This window comes from Schistocerca piceifrons, chromosome 1 (genome assembly GCF_021461385.2).
Source record: "Schistocerca piceifrons isolate TAMUIC-IGC-003096 chromosome 1, iqSchPice1.1, whole genome shotgun sequence".
Classification (NCBI taxonomy): domain Eukaryota; kingdom Metazoa; phylum Arthropoda; class Insecta; order Orthoptera; family Acrididae; genus Schistocerca; species Schistocerca piceifrons.
In genome coordinates, this window is record NC_060138.1 from 158,090,104 (window position 1) to 158,103,354 (window position 13,251).

The window sequence follows — 13,251 nt, forward strand, 5'->3', positions numbered from 1 at the left end:
ATTCCAATGCTGGGCCGTCACCAAGTGACCCATTGAACGAAACATCATCGATATGTGCTTTCGTATCTCAAGGTCCACTCGTTTACCTTTGATAACAGCACGACACAAAGCTTTACGCATCACCTCGGTCTGTCAACACCGATATTGGACATTGATTACTGGAAACATATTGCCTGGTCGGACGGATGTGTACTGTTAAGGAGACAACCTCATGAATCCACAGACCCTGCATGTCAGCGGCGGACTGTTCAAGCTGGTGGAGACTCTGTAATGGTATGTGACGCGTGCAGTTGGAGTGATATGGAACCTCTGATACGTCTAGATACGACTCTGACAGGTGAGACGTACATTAGCATTCTGTCTGATCACCTCCATCCATTCATGTCCATTGTGCATTCCGATGGAATTGGGCAATTCCAGCAGGGCAAATGCGACACCCCACACGCCCAGAATTGATACAAAGTGGCTGCAGGAACACTGTTCTGAGTTTAAACACTTCCGCTCGCCACCAAACTCCCCAGACATGAACATTATTGAGCATACCTGGGATGCCTTGCAACGTGCTGTTCAGAAGAGATCTCCATCCCCCCGTACTCTTACGGTTTTATGGACAGCTCTGCAGGATTCATGGTGTCAGTTCCCTTCAGCACTAATTCAGACATAGTCGAGTCCATTCCACGTCATGTTGCGCGACTTCTGCGTACTCGCGGGGCCCTGGACGATACTAGGCAGGTGTACCAGTTTCTTTGACTCTTCAGTGTTTGAAACACTAAAAGAATGGAGAGATGACTAGTGTAAATTGTAGTCGGCCGATAACTGCGCACGACCTGAAGCACTTAACGGATAATCTATCTGGACAAATATTAGTCACCCACTTTAAAAGAGTTCATTGGTCGATTTGGAGCGCTGTACGTGATGTAAAACTGGTAACAGGTGCTCATATGGCTCATCATTATTAACGTCAGTCATGGCAGTGAAGTGGATTGAATGTGCTAGTCGATTGCATGGAATCAGCGCAGTAAGATATATCGACGTGCAGACGTGACAGATTGACAGAAAGGAGCAATCATGATTGGACGTACCAATGACCACACTGTGGAAAAGTTGTCCGATTTGTTAATGGATCTAAGACGAGTGCCCAACATTTCTACAAGGAATGGTATACCACTCACAATGATGTAACACAGTGTAAGAAAGGCAGTTGTAAACACATCCTAACCACATGATGCGGGGATGAGTGTCTAGCTTTGTCAGGTACAATCAGTTTGAAACCGAACAGGAATTGGTACTAGCAGTGTATGAGGTCCATCTCAACCAGTTTACGAGAGAAAATTGCGAAGGAAACCGCATGCAATGCACATTCGGAGTCCGATACCTCACAGAAAGTCATTGCTCATCACATGAATGCTGCACGTCTAAAGGAAATGATGCAAGGGGTCGAGTGCAACGACAACGCAATGTAGCATATAACCCGTACTGTACGGAGGGTGTAGTTCAGTCATGTTGTGGGAATGTTTTTCGTATTGCGACTTGAGGCCACTCATGCTCTTTTCGATGGACATGAGCCAGGATGTTTATTTTAACATTCTCGGTGGCCATGTGTTACCCTTTCTTCTAAGTCTTCATAATGCTGTGCGTACTTCCGTCTTGCAAGATGGCAACAGTCGTGTTCACCGGGCTGCACGCATACGTTCTTGGTTTCAAGAACACTGAGGCACGCTACCGCACATCAACTGGCCAGTTAAATTAACCGAGCTTAATCCTTTAGAAAGTCTTGGACTATTTGGAATAGCAGATAAAATGTAGCAGCAAAATTCCCCATTATTTGACAGCTCAGCAATGGATGGCTTCAGCAGGATATGGTATACTTGTAGGCTCTCTTCCTCGTAGAACCGAGGCCACTATGAAGGCGGTGTTGTATAATATTTGCTTGATGTCTCCTTGGGGTGACGAATTTTTCGCATGGTGTGTTTATCAAACATAAGAGCGACTCCAAGAACAAACGAACAGAACCGAAGAGATGAATGTTGCATTGTAGTGGTAACTGCAAAGTTCCTTAGAAAGTTCGTCAACTGACTTTCTCTGTGATATAAGATATCTAGTAGGCCTATACTAAGAAGAAATATCGCTGCAATACATGTCATGAAATTAATCTTCTCGGGTGTGGCTTGCATTCACTCACTAAATGCACTATAGCAAAACGTACTCCTTAAGCTTTTTACAATCACTATAACCCAAACATAATTCAAACTATACATTAAAGACGCTGTTGGTAGGCTAAGCTGACCGTTTTGGCTGCAGCTACCTTATCGTGGACTGAATAATAACAGTCTTGTAGGCAACAATATCGGTAACGTAATTAGAAGGATTATCCTTCTTCATTCAATAATGACGCCCAGTTTTTTTCCTAGGAAAACCTTTAACCAATATGCAAAATATTAGGAGACAAACAGATCGAGTTTTCGCTGAACGCATAGTCTTTTAGTCATGTACAGGCGCTACTAAATGCACTAGATCATTCTATTTCAATTATAAATTAACGTCACTGAACACTCCATGGAGTAATTTGATTAATTTGATTTGAATGGAACTTCTAAACTATAATAAAAAATTCTAGTTTTCGGTTTGAAAAACTGTGCAATAATATCGTTTATGAAGATGTCCTGACGTACAGCTGTTTTCTCGCCAGTACAGTGAAAAAATATAATGCGTCAAGTACGATTGCTGTAACGATGGAGTGCATACGCAGTTGGTCAGACTTCAAAGAGTTACCAGGAATGTCGGACATCTTCAGCATTCACAGCGCGACATTCAATGATCGTTTCACCCAGTACTTTCCTTACCTTCATCCTGCGGAGATGAGCTAGAGTTCTACAGATGAGACGTAAAACCTAAGTAGCAAGATATAAGCAACTGAAAAGAGGAGCCGGCCGGTATGGCCGAGCGGTTCTAGGCGCTTCAGTCTGGAATTGCGTGATCGCTATGGTCGCAGGCTCGAATCCTGCCTCGGGCATGGATGTGTGTGATGTCGTTAGGTTAGTTAGCTAAGTTCTAGGGGACTGATAACCTCAGATGTTAAGTCCCATAGTGCTCAGAGCCACTTTTTTGAAAAGAGGAAACTACATTCGGTCACGTGAATAATAAGTTTTTCTCTTTTAACGTGTGAAAATACACATCACAGAAAAATGTTGAACTGAGAAGATGAGACAATATCCAAAAGATTCGTACGTCTTTTCTAACGGGAGTTGTAAGCTAGCATACGTTACGGCTGCGGCAACACGCAGTGACGTGCCCGAAGAACTGACAATAACATCTACATCATATTACGCAAGCCACCTAATGGTGTGTGGCGGAGGGTACTTTCGGTACCACTATCTGATCCCTCCAACCCTGTTCCACTCCTGAATAGTCCGTGGGAAGAATGATTGTCGGTTAGCCTCTGTATTGTCTCTAATTTCTCGAATTTTCTCCTCGTGATCAATATGCGAGATATATGTGGTGGAAGTAATATGTAATCTGACTCCTGAAAACTGCTGTCCCGAAATTTCAATAGTAAATCTCTCCGTGCTGCACAACGCCCCTCTTGTAACGTCTGCCAGTGGAGTTTGTTTAGCATCTCCGTAACGCTCTCGCCAGCTAAACGACCCCGTGAAGAAGCGCGCCGCTCTTCGTTGGATCTTCTCTATCTTCTCTATCAGTACTACCTGACAGGGATCCTAGATAGATGAACAATACTCAAGAATCGGGCCAACAAGCGCCTTATGACTTACATTTCCTTAAGATTCTTCCGATGAATCTGAGTTTGGTGTCTGCTTCTCTCACTATCTGTTTTATCTGGTCATTCCATTTAAGGTCGTTCTGGATAGTTACGCCTAGATATTTTACGGCAGACGCTGTATCCAGCTGTTTGTCATCAATAGTGTAGCTGTACAGTAGTGGATCTCTTTTCTTATGTATGCGTAATACGTTGCATTTATTTACGTTAAGAGTCAACTTCCAGAGTCTGCACCATTCAACAATTCTCTGCAGGTCGTTCTGCAAATTCTTACTATCTTCTACCGTTGCTGCTTTGGTGTAAACAGCTGCACCATCTGCGAATAGCCTTAAAGAGCATCCGACGCTTTCTACAAAGGGGGCCGCGCGGGATTAGCCGAGCGGTCTCAGTCGCTGCAGTCATGGACTGTACGGCTGGTCCCGGCGGAGGTTCGAGTCCTCCCTCGGGCATGGGTGTGTGTGTTTGTCCTTAGGATAATTTGGGTTAAGTAGTGTGGTAAGCTTAGGGACTGATGACCTTAGCGGTTAAGTCCCGTAAGATTTCGCACACATTTGAACATTTTTTTGAAACAAAGGGGACTCAGAATTAAATGTGGCACCATGTGCAGAAATTAAAGAAGTGATTTCCGTGCAGAAACGAGCACACATTTTAGGAGAAAAAGTAAGCAGATTAAGAAGAGAAATTAAATGGAAAAAAGGAAGAAGTGCTGTGACTCTCATGTGTGGCAATTACTATATGTTTCAGAAGATTTTCATTAACAGTTTCGAAAATCAATTTAATTCGTTAGTTGCGGTAGTTTTGCAGTTAAATTTGTGCCCAGCACGCTTAGTACCGACCCAAAATTTTCCTTTATTTTGCATCAATCCGGATCCACTCTCCATATGTACTGTATGCTTACCAAGAAGAGGGCAATGAATAGGGCAACCGAAGATGATGGTGGCGGTCAGCGCGCGCACTTCCTGGCGCCGTGGCACTCTAACGAGAGCAGTCGCAGCCGACAAAGGCAGCGCGACAGGGCGGCAGCGCGGCCAGCGCGCGGTCCGCCGGCGCGCAGTAATTGCATTTTAACATTGAATATCGAACTGGCGGCCCGTGTTTCGGGCGCGTAATGAGTCCCGCAGGTGCCATCCAGATATTGATTAGGCTCTAAACAATGAGTGACCTTTTCAGCACCGGCGTGCCTCGACTGCATCGCCGGCCCCCGTTGTGTGTGCGTATGCATATATGTAGATCGGCTAATTTTTTGGCATTGGGCAAGGTTTTTTCCCCTGTATTTTTTTTGTTTTATTACCCGGGTCGTTGAAAAGGGGCAGCGAAATGAATATGTTGCTGCCCTGTGGGCATTGTCCGCGTTCTCTTTTTTGTCTGGCGTGCTCCTACACGGGCGGCGCCGCTGCCTGGCGGTACAGTCGTGCCACTATTCAACTGTCGCTCTGCTCTTCGCCGCGACTTGTACGAGCCAGGAAAAATTTTCTGCACCCCGTATTGTTCCATCAACAATAGAAGACCCCAACTATGCTTTACCGCTCTTTGTTTTCCGTAGCCACATTATATTTCCGGCTGACCCGTGACATGTTTCGTAGCCTCTTTTACAAATAAAAAAAACTGCTTTTGTGCTGTACGAATGGGTTTTTATCCATCTTGAGGATGTTCGCTGTTTTCTGTCTTTCATTCAAATAAACATGATATAATTTCATATAAGATGTATAGGCATCGTAGACAGCTTATGAATTTTTGATTAAAAGTCTTAAAGATACATTTATGTTTCATCTCCGGGTAATTTTATCGCATTCACGGTAAACTGCCTTTCTTTCTTCACGAAGAAGCTGCAAGTCGGTAGCTTTCGCTGTGTGATTTGAATAACACGCATGGTGCGTCATGTCGGTTTATGCAGTGGCTTTACCTCCCATCTTGAAATTTTTGAACAGTTTCCGTACCTTGTCAAATGGCTCTGAGCACTATGGGACTTAACATCTGAGGTCATCAGTCCCCTAGAACTTAGAAGTACTTAAACCTCACTAACCTAAGGATATCACACACATCCATGCCCGAGGCAGGATTCGAACCTGTGACCGTAGCAGTCGTGCGGATCCGAACTGAAGCGCCTAGAACCGCTCGGCCACAGCGGCCGGCCTTTCGTACCTCAGTAGGTGAAAACAGGAACCTTATAGGATCACTTTGTTGTCTGTCCGTCTGTCTGTCTGTTTGTCTCTCTGTCCGATAAGATTCTTTCGATGAGGAAGGGGTATCAAGTTGAAAAAATGTGTGTGAAATCTTATGGGACTTAACTACTAAGGTCATCAGTCCCTAAACTTACCCACTACTTAACCTAAATTACCCTAAGGACAAACACACACACTCATGCCCGAGGCAGGACTCGAACCTTCGCCGGGATCAGCCGCATAGTCCATGACTGCAGCGCCTTAGACCGCTCGGCTAATCAGGCTCGGCGGTATCAAGTTGATATTTATGTCACGTACTGAGGTCTATGGTCCCCTTATGGCGTAAAAAATTAAAGAAGTCAACACAACGAAAAGATACGACCATTTATGTCACATATTTTGAAAATCGCAAACTCAATCATCGAAACCCATAGGGTACTTCCCATTGACCTACAATCATGAAATTTGGCAGAAAGTAAGGTTTCACAGTAGAAGTAACGGGAAAAATCCGAAAATCGATTTCCTGTCATGGCGCCACTCAAAACGCAGCCATTTTTGTCGCGGTATAAACGCATAGAACAAACTCCCTAGTCCACCTGCTGCTAGCCTTCGACCAATGGTATGGAACGACGCAAAATGTTGCAGGGATCCTGTTTTCGTTACCTGATGACGGGTGCAGATGTTAAGAGGTTACAATGTGCTTGGAACATAACACGGTGATTCTACCTTATGATATTCGGTCTCGGTCGATTGGAAACTTAACGACGATTATGCGTGCACACACGTTCCCACGCAGTTCAACTTTATGTTTCACAAAGCAAAATATTACTTCATCTGAGCAGCCGGCGAAGGGACCCACACGCCGGCCGGTGTGGCCGTGCGGTTCTAAGCGCTTCAGTTTGGAACCGCGTGACCGCTACGGTCGCAGGTTCGAATCCTGCCTCGGGCATGGATGTGTGTGATGTCCTTAGGTTAGTTAGGTTTAAGTAGTTCTAAGTTCTAGGGGACTGATGACCTCAGTAGTTAAGTCCCATAGTGCTCAGAGCCATTTGAACCATTTTTTTTTGAAGGGACCCACAACGAGGCCACTGTCAAAGTCTGTCAGGTACTGATAACAGTGTTACATGAGTATCCAGAATCTCCGTGTCCTTCGCAGGGAACACTCAACATCTCTCGCTGTTGACGCCCTTATATACCATACCATGCCTAGTAACAACACTAAACACGAACAACGATAATGCACTCTTGTGGTCGTTCTACTTGTCACAGGGAATTGTAAATCTAATCATTTACGTACTCGCCGACGTTATGTGTGTGTACAACCCTAATAACTTCTTCCATCCGTGAATGCGTGCAGATGGGGTCCTGTGGTATAGCCGTCCATGCTGCATTCACCTTGTTCCAAAGTTCATCTGTGTCGGTTGGCATTGATTGAGAGCGCTGCACCTGTCGTTCCACCACGTCCCACCCATTTGGGATTGGCGACAAGTCTGGCGATCTGGCGGGCCAGGGCATAAGGCTGACATCTGTGACACCAAGAAGGCACGTGTTCGAGCAGCAACATATGAGTGCATTGTCTAATGGCGTCTGGGGAGTTGTGCAGAAAGGGTATGGCTACGGGTTGCAGGATGTCATTCCCGTAGGCTACATTGATCACAGGGTCCTGCGCACACGCCAGCAGTGATCTGTGGTTGTACCCAATAGCACCCCTTGAGTTGCCACTGTATGTCTTGTGCGACTGCAGTCGTTGTGATGCCGTTTCCCCTGTCTGCGGCGAACCAAAATGGGGCCATTATTTTCAAACGAAACTGGATTCGTCCGAAAACACTATTTGATGCCATTCCTGTCCCAAATGACGTCGTTTCATCCGCCATTGCCGTCTAGCATGTTTCTGCACATTCGTCAAAGATAGGCAGAGGGGGACGACGCGCGCGTAGCCCATGGCGTCACCCCCGACAGTGTAAGCCGTGTTACACTGTTCCATTGTTGCGCCAGAACCGAAGAGGACCTAGATCTCTTTTGATGAGGTGTCGCTCTTCTCAGCAGGGGTGGGGTGGTCTGGGTGGTGCAGCCTGACCCCTCTGATCGTGTTCTAAGGTAACCCATTAACCATTTGGCACACACCCTTTGCGCTGCCGAAACTCTTCGTCACACACGAGCAGCAATTTCCGGATGGATGCATACATTCTCTCATGCCAATAATGCGCCCACTTTAAAACTCACTGATTTGATGGTACGGTTGGCGCATACGTCTGCGAGACATCCTGAACATCTACTGAAGTAACGCTGACCCATTGCTTTAGGTTTATAGCGACAAAGCTACAGGCACATTTTATCGGTAGGTGGTGTTGCGCCACGATATCGATTTTGACCCTGAACCCGTGGGCCAACATAGTTCGTATGCTAATCATTTCTGTAGAACATACTAATGTACATGTCCTGTGAATATGTCTCTAGTCGTTCAATGGGTTTTGTTTTTTCTGACTGCGAGTGGTTTTTATCGTAAGTATCTCATCTTCGTATCTGTCATGGACGCAGAAACAAAAGTCTAGCGTGCCGTTGATTAAAAACAGATAACAGTCACGATGATATCGATAGTAGATGCAGTTATGTAAGATTTGTCGAATGGCTGTACAAGCGGTATGGCGTGATTTTCGACCCCGTCCTCCAGTCTTTCCGCAATACAGAATACGGCTCGTTTTCAAATGACATAGCTATCAACGAGACATTACACACTTACAGAAAAAAAATTACACCTTTGGAATTTTCTGAATTCCGATGACGGAGGCATGATTTCACTGGCTGGCTAATAGATTATTGTATTAGAACTATACGTGCACTTCATCTACCGGGTGATCAAAAAGTCAGTATAAATTTGAAAACTGAGTAAATCACAGAATAATGTAGATAGAGAGGTACAAATTGACACACATGCTTGGAATGACATGGGGTTTTATTAGAACCAAAAAAATACAAAAGTTCACAAAATCTCCGACAGATGGCGCTTCATCTGATCAGAATAGCAATAATTAGCATAACAAAGTAAGACAAAGCAAAGATGATGTTCTTTACAGGAAATACTCAATATGTCCACTATCATTCCTCAACAATAGCTGTAGTCGAGGAATAATGTTGTGAACAGCACTGTAAAGCATGTCCGGAGTTATGGTGAGGCATTGGCGTCGGATGTTGTCTTTCAGCATCCCTAGAGATGTAGGTCGATCACGATACACTTGCGACTTCAGGTAACCCCAAAGCCAATAATCGCAAGGACTGAGGTCTGGGGACCTGGGAGGCCAAGCATGACGAAAGTGGCGGCTGAGCATACGATTGTCACCAAACGACGCGCGCAAGAGATCTTTCAAGCGTCTAGCAATTTTTTTGGTTCTAATAAAACCCCACGTCATTCCAAGAATGTGTGTCAATTTTTACCTCTCTACCTACATTATTGCGTGCTATATTAAGTTTTCAAATTTATACTGACTTTTTGATCACCCGGTACTTCAGCCACTGCCTATCGGAAGCAAACCTACTGCGTCATACAACTCTGAATCTCTCTGTAATGCTGAAATTAGTATGCGTCGTTTTTTACGCATGATGTAATATGCATGTACGTGCGTTGGTTAACACTGGTGTAACAGGCTTACGGCATGCCGACAAAGATTTCAGTTTCTGGTTTCGTGACGTTTTACTTCTGACTTGTTTAGTATTTAAATGTTTATTCGTTAGAAGTCATTACATAATTCACATCTTTACTGTATTTTTTTATCGCTACGCAAAATCTGTAAACGGACATTGATGTCCTTCAAGACATACCAATTTATTGCGCGCTCGCGCGTGTGTGTGTGTGTGTGTGTGTCTGTGTGTGTGTGTGTGTGTGTGTGTGTGTGTGTGTGTGTGTGTGTGTGAATTCCTAAGGAACCAGACTGCTGAGGTCATCGGTCCCTATTATTGCCCATATTGTATATTGAAGTTACGTTTTGTGACATATTACTGATTTAAATATTAAATACATCTATTTGTACCATACAGTCCAGCATGTTAACTTATCCTTAAAATAATATTTAAAGAGAACCTAGGTGAGGACAGATTCTCGTCGCATTAAGACATGCGTGAACTTCGCTATTTTGTATGCCTTTCTGCCCTATTTATGTCGGTAGCAACAAATATTTTCAGTCGTTTCAGCTCTTGATCGATATGATCAGGTTGGAATAACTAGTGTACTTAGCGACTGTTGTTACACAATCCTTTAAGTGAGGAAATGTCACTCATGTGCTAGTTATCCGTAAAAGTCTAGAGTACAGTTATTGTGATTTACAAAAAGACCACTGCCAGTATCAAATTTCGTCTCTTTTTAAAGTTGTACGCGATGAAACGCTGATCAATACGGTCGATTCCTGAGCATTGGCGTTCAATATGAGGATCTATATTACTCGCACGTAACAAATCGAGCAAAAAAATAATGAAAGTCGAAGCCGGACAGCACCGGCAAAAGGCGGCAATAAACACGGCGATATGAAGCAGCTGTACTGTTCACTTGTCGCCGGCGCGCTCAAAGCGCAGTTTCCCACAGCGCGGCGACAGAGACGCAAAAAACAGCAGGCTGGGGCAGGAGAAGGGCGCGGGTGGGGGACGCGGCGGACACAGAAACGAAAATTGGCAATGTCGGCCGGCGCCAACATGCGCGCAAATAAACGGAATTGGTCCCTGGGCGAGGGGAGGCAGCCGGCGATACAGGCTGGCGCGCACGCCTCTTCCTTCCCCGTCATGTCCGACCCGCGCTAGCGGCACGCGGTAATCGACGAGACGGTTGACCCACTGCGCGAGGGCAGCGTTTCAAGCAGACCGTGCAGCGACAGAGCCGGGCGAGCTAACTCTTTCAAAGCGGTCACCAGCTGTAACTAGTCACCTTCCACGTAACGTTTACCGCAGGCAGGCTAAGCTTGAAAAAATTCAGGTGCAGTCCGTTACGTTGGGTGTTTGTAAATATTTGTACCACTCTGCGTTTTAAGTCTGTTAAGGGGGGTAGGACGTCAAACGGGCCGACTTGGAGCAGGAGAGGCACCACAGCATATTTTAATTTCCACTGTCTATACTTCTACAAGTAGATTCATAAAACTTTGTCAGCATGACCAGGAAGGATTCAGGATTCACACTCGTAGCAGCGGAAGTACAAAAACATAACAAAATAATTTTTTTACATGTGAAATTTCATCATTTTTTCACTTACTATTGGGTGCATTTGTTGCTATAGGTACACTTTTCCTCATAAGTAAGAGAGACTGTTCGATGAATTTTGCACAGCATACAAACCATACTTACAGGTGCCTGAAACTCTAGAATCTATTTACTTTATGAAAAAATGATTGAGCTGTTACGTTTAAACTTTATGTTTAGAAAAAATAAAATTTTGTAGTTAATTATCTCAATTTTTACCACAGTTTTTAATATATTTGGAAAATTCTAGAGTTTCATACACCTGTAAGTATGGTTTGCAAGGGCGTGCCCAGGATCTGAACTGGGGGGGGGGGGGGGGCAGGTCATACTAGTCTCAGGAAACAAGTACTTGAGACAACATACAGCACTTCTTATTAAATAAAACAGTAAACCAGTGAAAAACTGCTTTTAATAAATACAAGAATGCACTTGTACAATCCGAGAAAACATGCAGCATTTCTTATTAAATAAAACAGCAAACTAGTGAAAAACTACGAATATCTTCTAGCCCCTCGCTGGGTACGCCCATGATGGTTTGTATGCTGTGCAAAATTCATCAAAGAATCTCTCTTACTTGTGAAGAAAAATGTACCTATAGCAACAAATGCAGCCAACAGTAAGTGAAAAAATGATGAAATTTCATATCTAAAAAAAAAAAATATTTTGCTATGTTTTTGCGCTTCCACTGCTATGAGTGTGAATCCCGAATCCTTCCTGGTCATGCTGACACAATTTTATGAATTTATTTGTAAAAGTATAGACAGTAGAAAATAAAATGTCCTGTGGTGCCTCTCCTGCTCCAAGTTGGCCCGTTTAACGTCCTACCCCTCTTAATTCCTTTCGTGTGGTCATAATCACGTCTGACACCGTTTTACAAAAATCGCCTAAGTACGAATGATAGCTCCGCCAGTATACTTCCCTTTTATACATCGTGTACGCGTTACTACTATCATCTGTGTGTTGTATGCAGGTAACCCATGACTTTTGTCACCTCAGTGTACTTTGAAGGTGAAGTCATAAAATAAGAATATGTCACGTGATTGAGCCGAAGTGCTGCCAGTGCATGTATGACCGCCTCGATGTACAGGTAGGAGAATATTAAACGCTGTCCTTCCTTTACGTACTCACCGTTGGCGTGTTCGCGGTAGGAGTCGAGGTAGTGGGAGCCGCTGTCGGGCGTGGACTCGCGGCTGTAGGCGGCTGCGCCCGCGGGGAAAACGGGCCCGCGGCTGAAGTTGACGGGTTCGTTAGCCGTCGAGAAGTCCACCGGCTCCGTCTGCTCGTCGCGCGGGGGCGCTGCCGCTGCCGCAGCCGCTGCGGCCGCCGTCGCAGCCGCCGTCAGGTAGGCGCCGCCTGGGTACATGGGGCTGGGCGCTCCGCTGCAACACAAGCAGCCGTCGCTCTTGCTACGGACGGAGTGTGCCCTCACCATAGGCTGCTGCTTTTCTATCAAGTACGTCGCATACCCTTTTCTGTTCGATACGTAAGCGCTTTTTCATGACTGTCACTGAGTCTCGTCTTTCTTCCCCAGCTTTTCTTTCACCGCGCACTAACAACTTTTCAAAAGAGACTCCCATTTAATTAATACATTGTATCTACTGGGAATTTAAAATATTATAAGTGAAATGAAGAAAAAGGTAGTTGGTAGTAGGCAATGACTGGACGCATCTCTCTAAACACATCACTTACAGTCCCAATTAACGCATTACACGTATAACCCATCCCTCATTTTAAATACATGGAGACACAAGGGAGAAGGACGGTTTTTAATGAAATAATACTCAGCCAACTTTAAAATTAATGCATGTTTATTTACACAAATTCAAAGGTCATTAATTACCATTTTAGTTAACAAAGTTATTTGTGAAAAATAATGTCGTCAAGGTGATGCCCGTCATTTCGAATGCAGGACTCAAGTCTCTTCTCAAAATCCTCTATCACACGGACTAAAATCTGTGCAGGGATGGCAGCAATTTCTTGAATGATTGCATTCTTCAACTCGTCCAAATTTCGTGGTTTGTGGTTATAGACACAGTTCTTAAGGCAACCCCACAGAAAAAAGTCACATACTGACGAGTTGGGAGACCTGGGAGGCCA

The 13,251-nt window shown here is 44.7% G+C and overlaps 1 protein-coding gene across 1 annotated transcript in view; it reads right to left on the minus strand.

Moving 5' to 3' along the window:
- Window positions 1-13,251, minus strand: part of LOC124793773 (trithorax group protein osa-like) — a gene marked incomplete at its 5' end in the record, with an annotated part of 285,916 nt that overhangs the window by 158,356 nt on the left and 114,309 nt on the right. Inside the window, one exon of the mRNA XM_047258050.1 lies at window positions 12,283-12,533. Within this exon, the coding sequence (XP_047114006.1) occupies window positions 12,283-12,533 (251 nt within the window). The remainder of the gene's footprint in view (window positions 1-12,282; window positions 12,534-13,251) is intronic.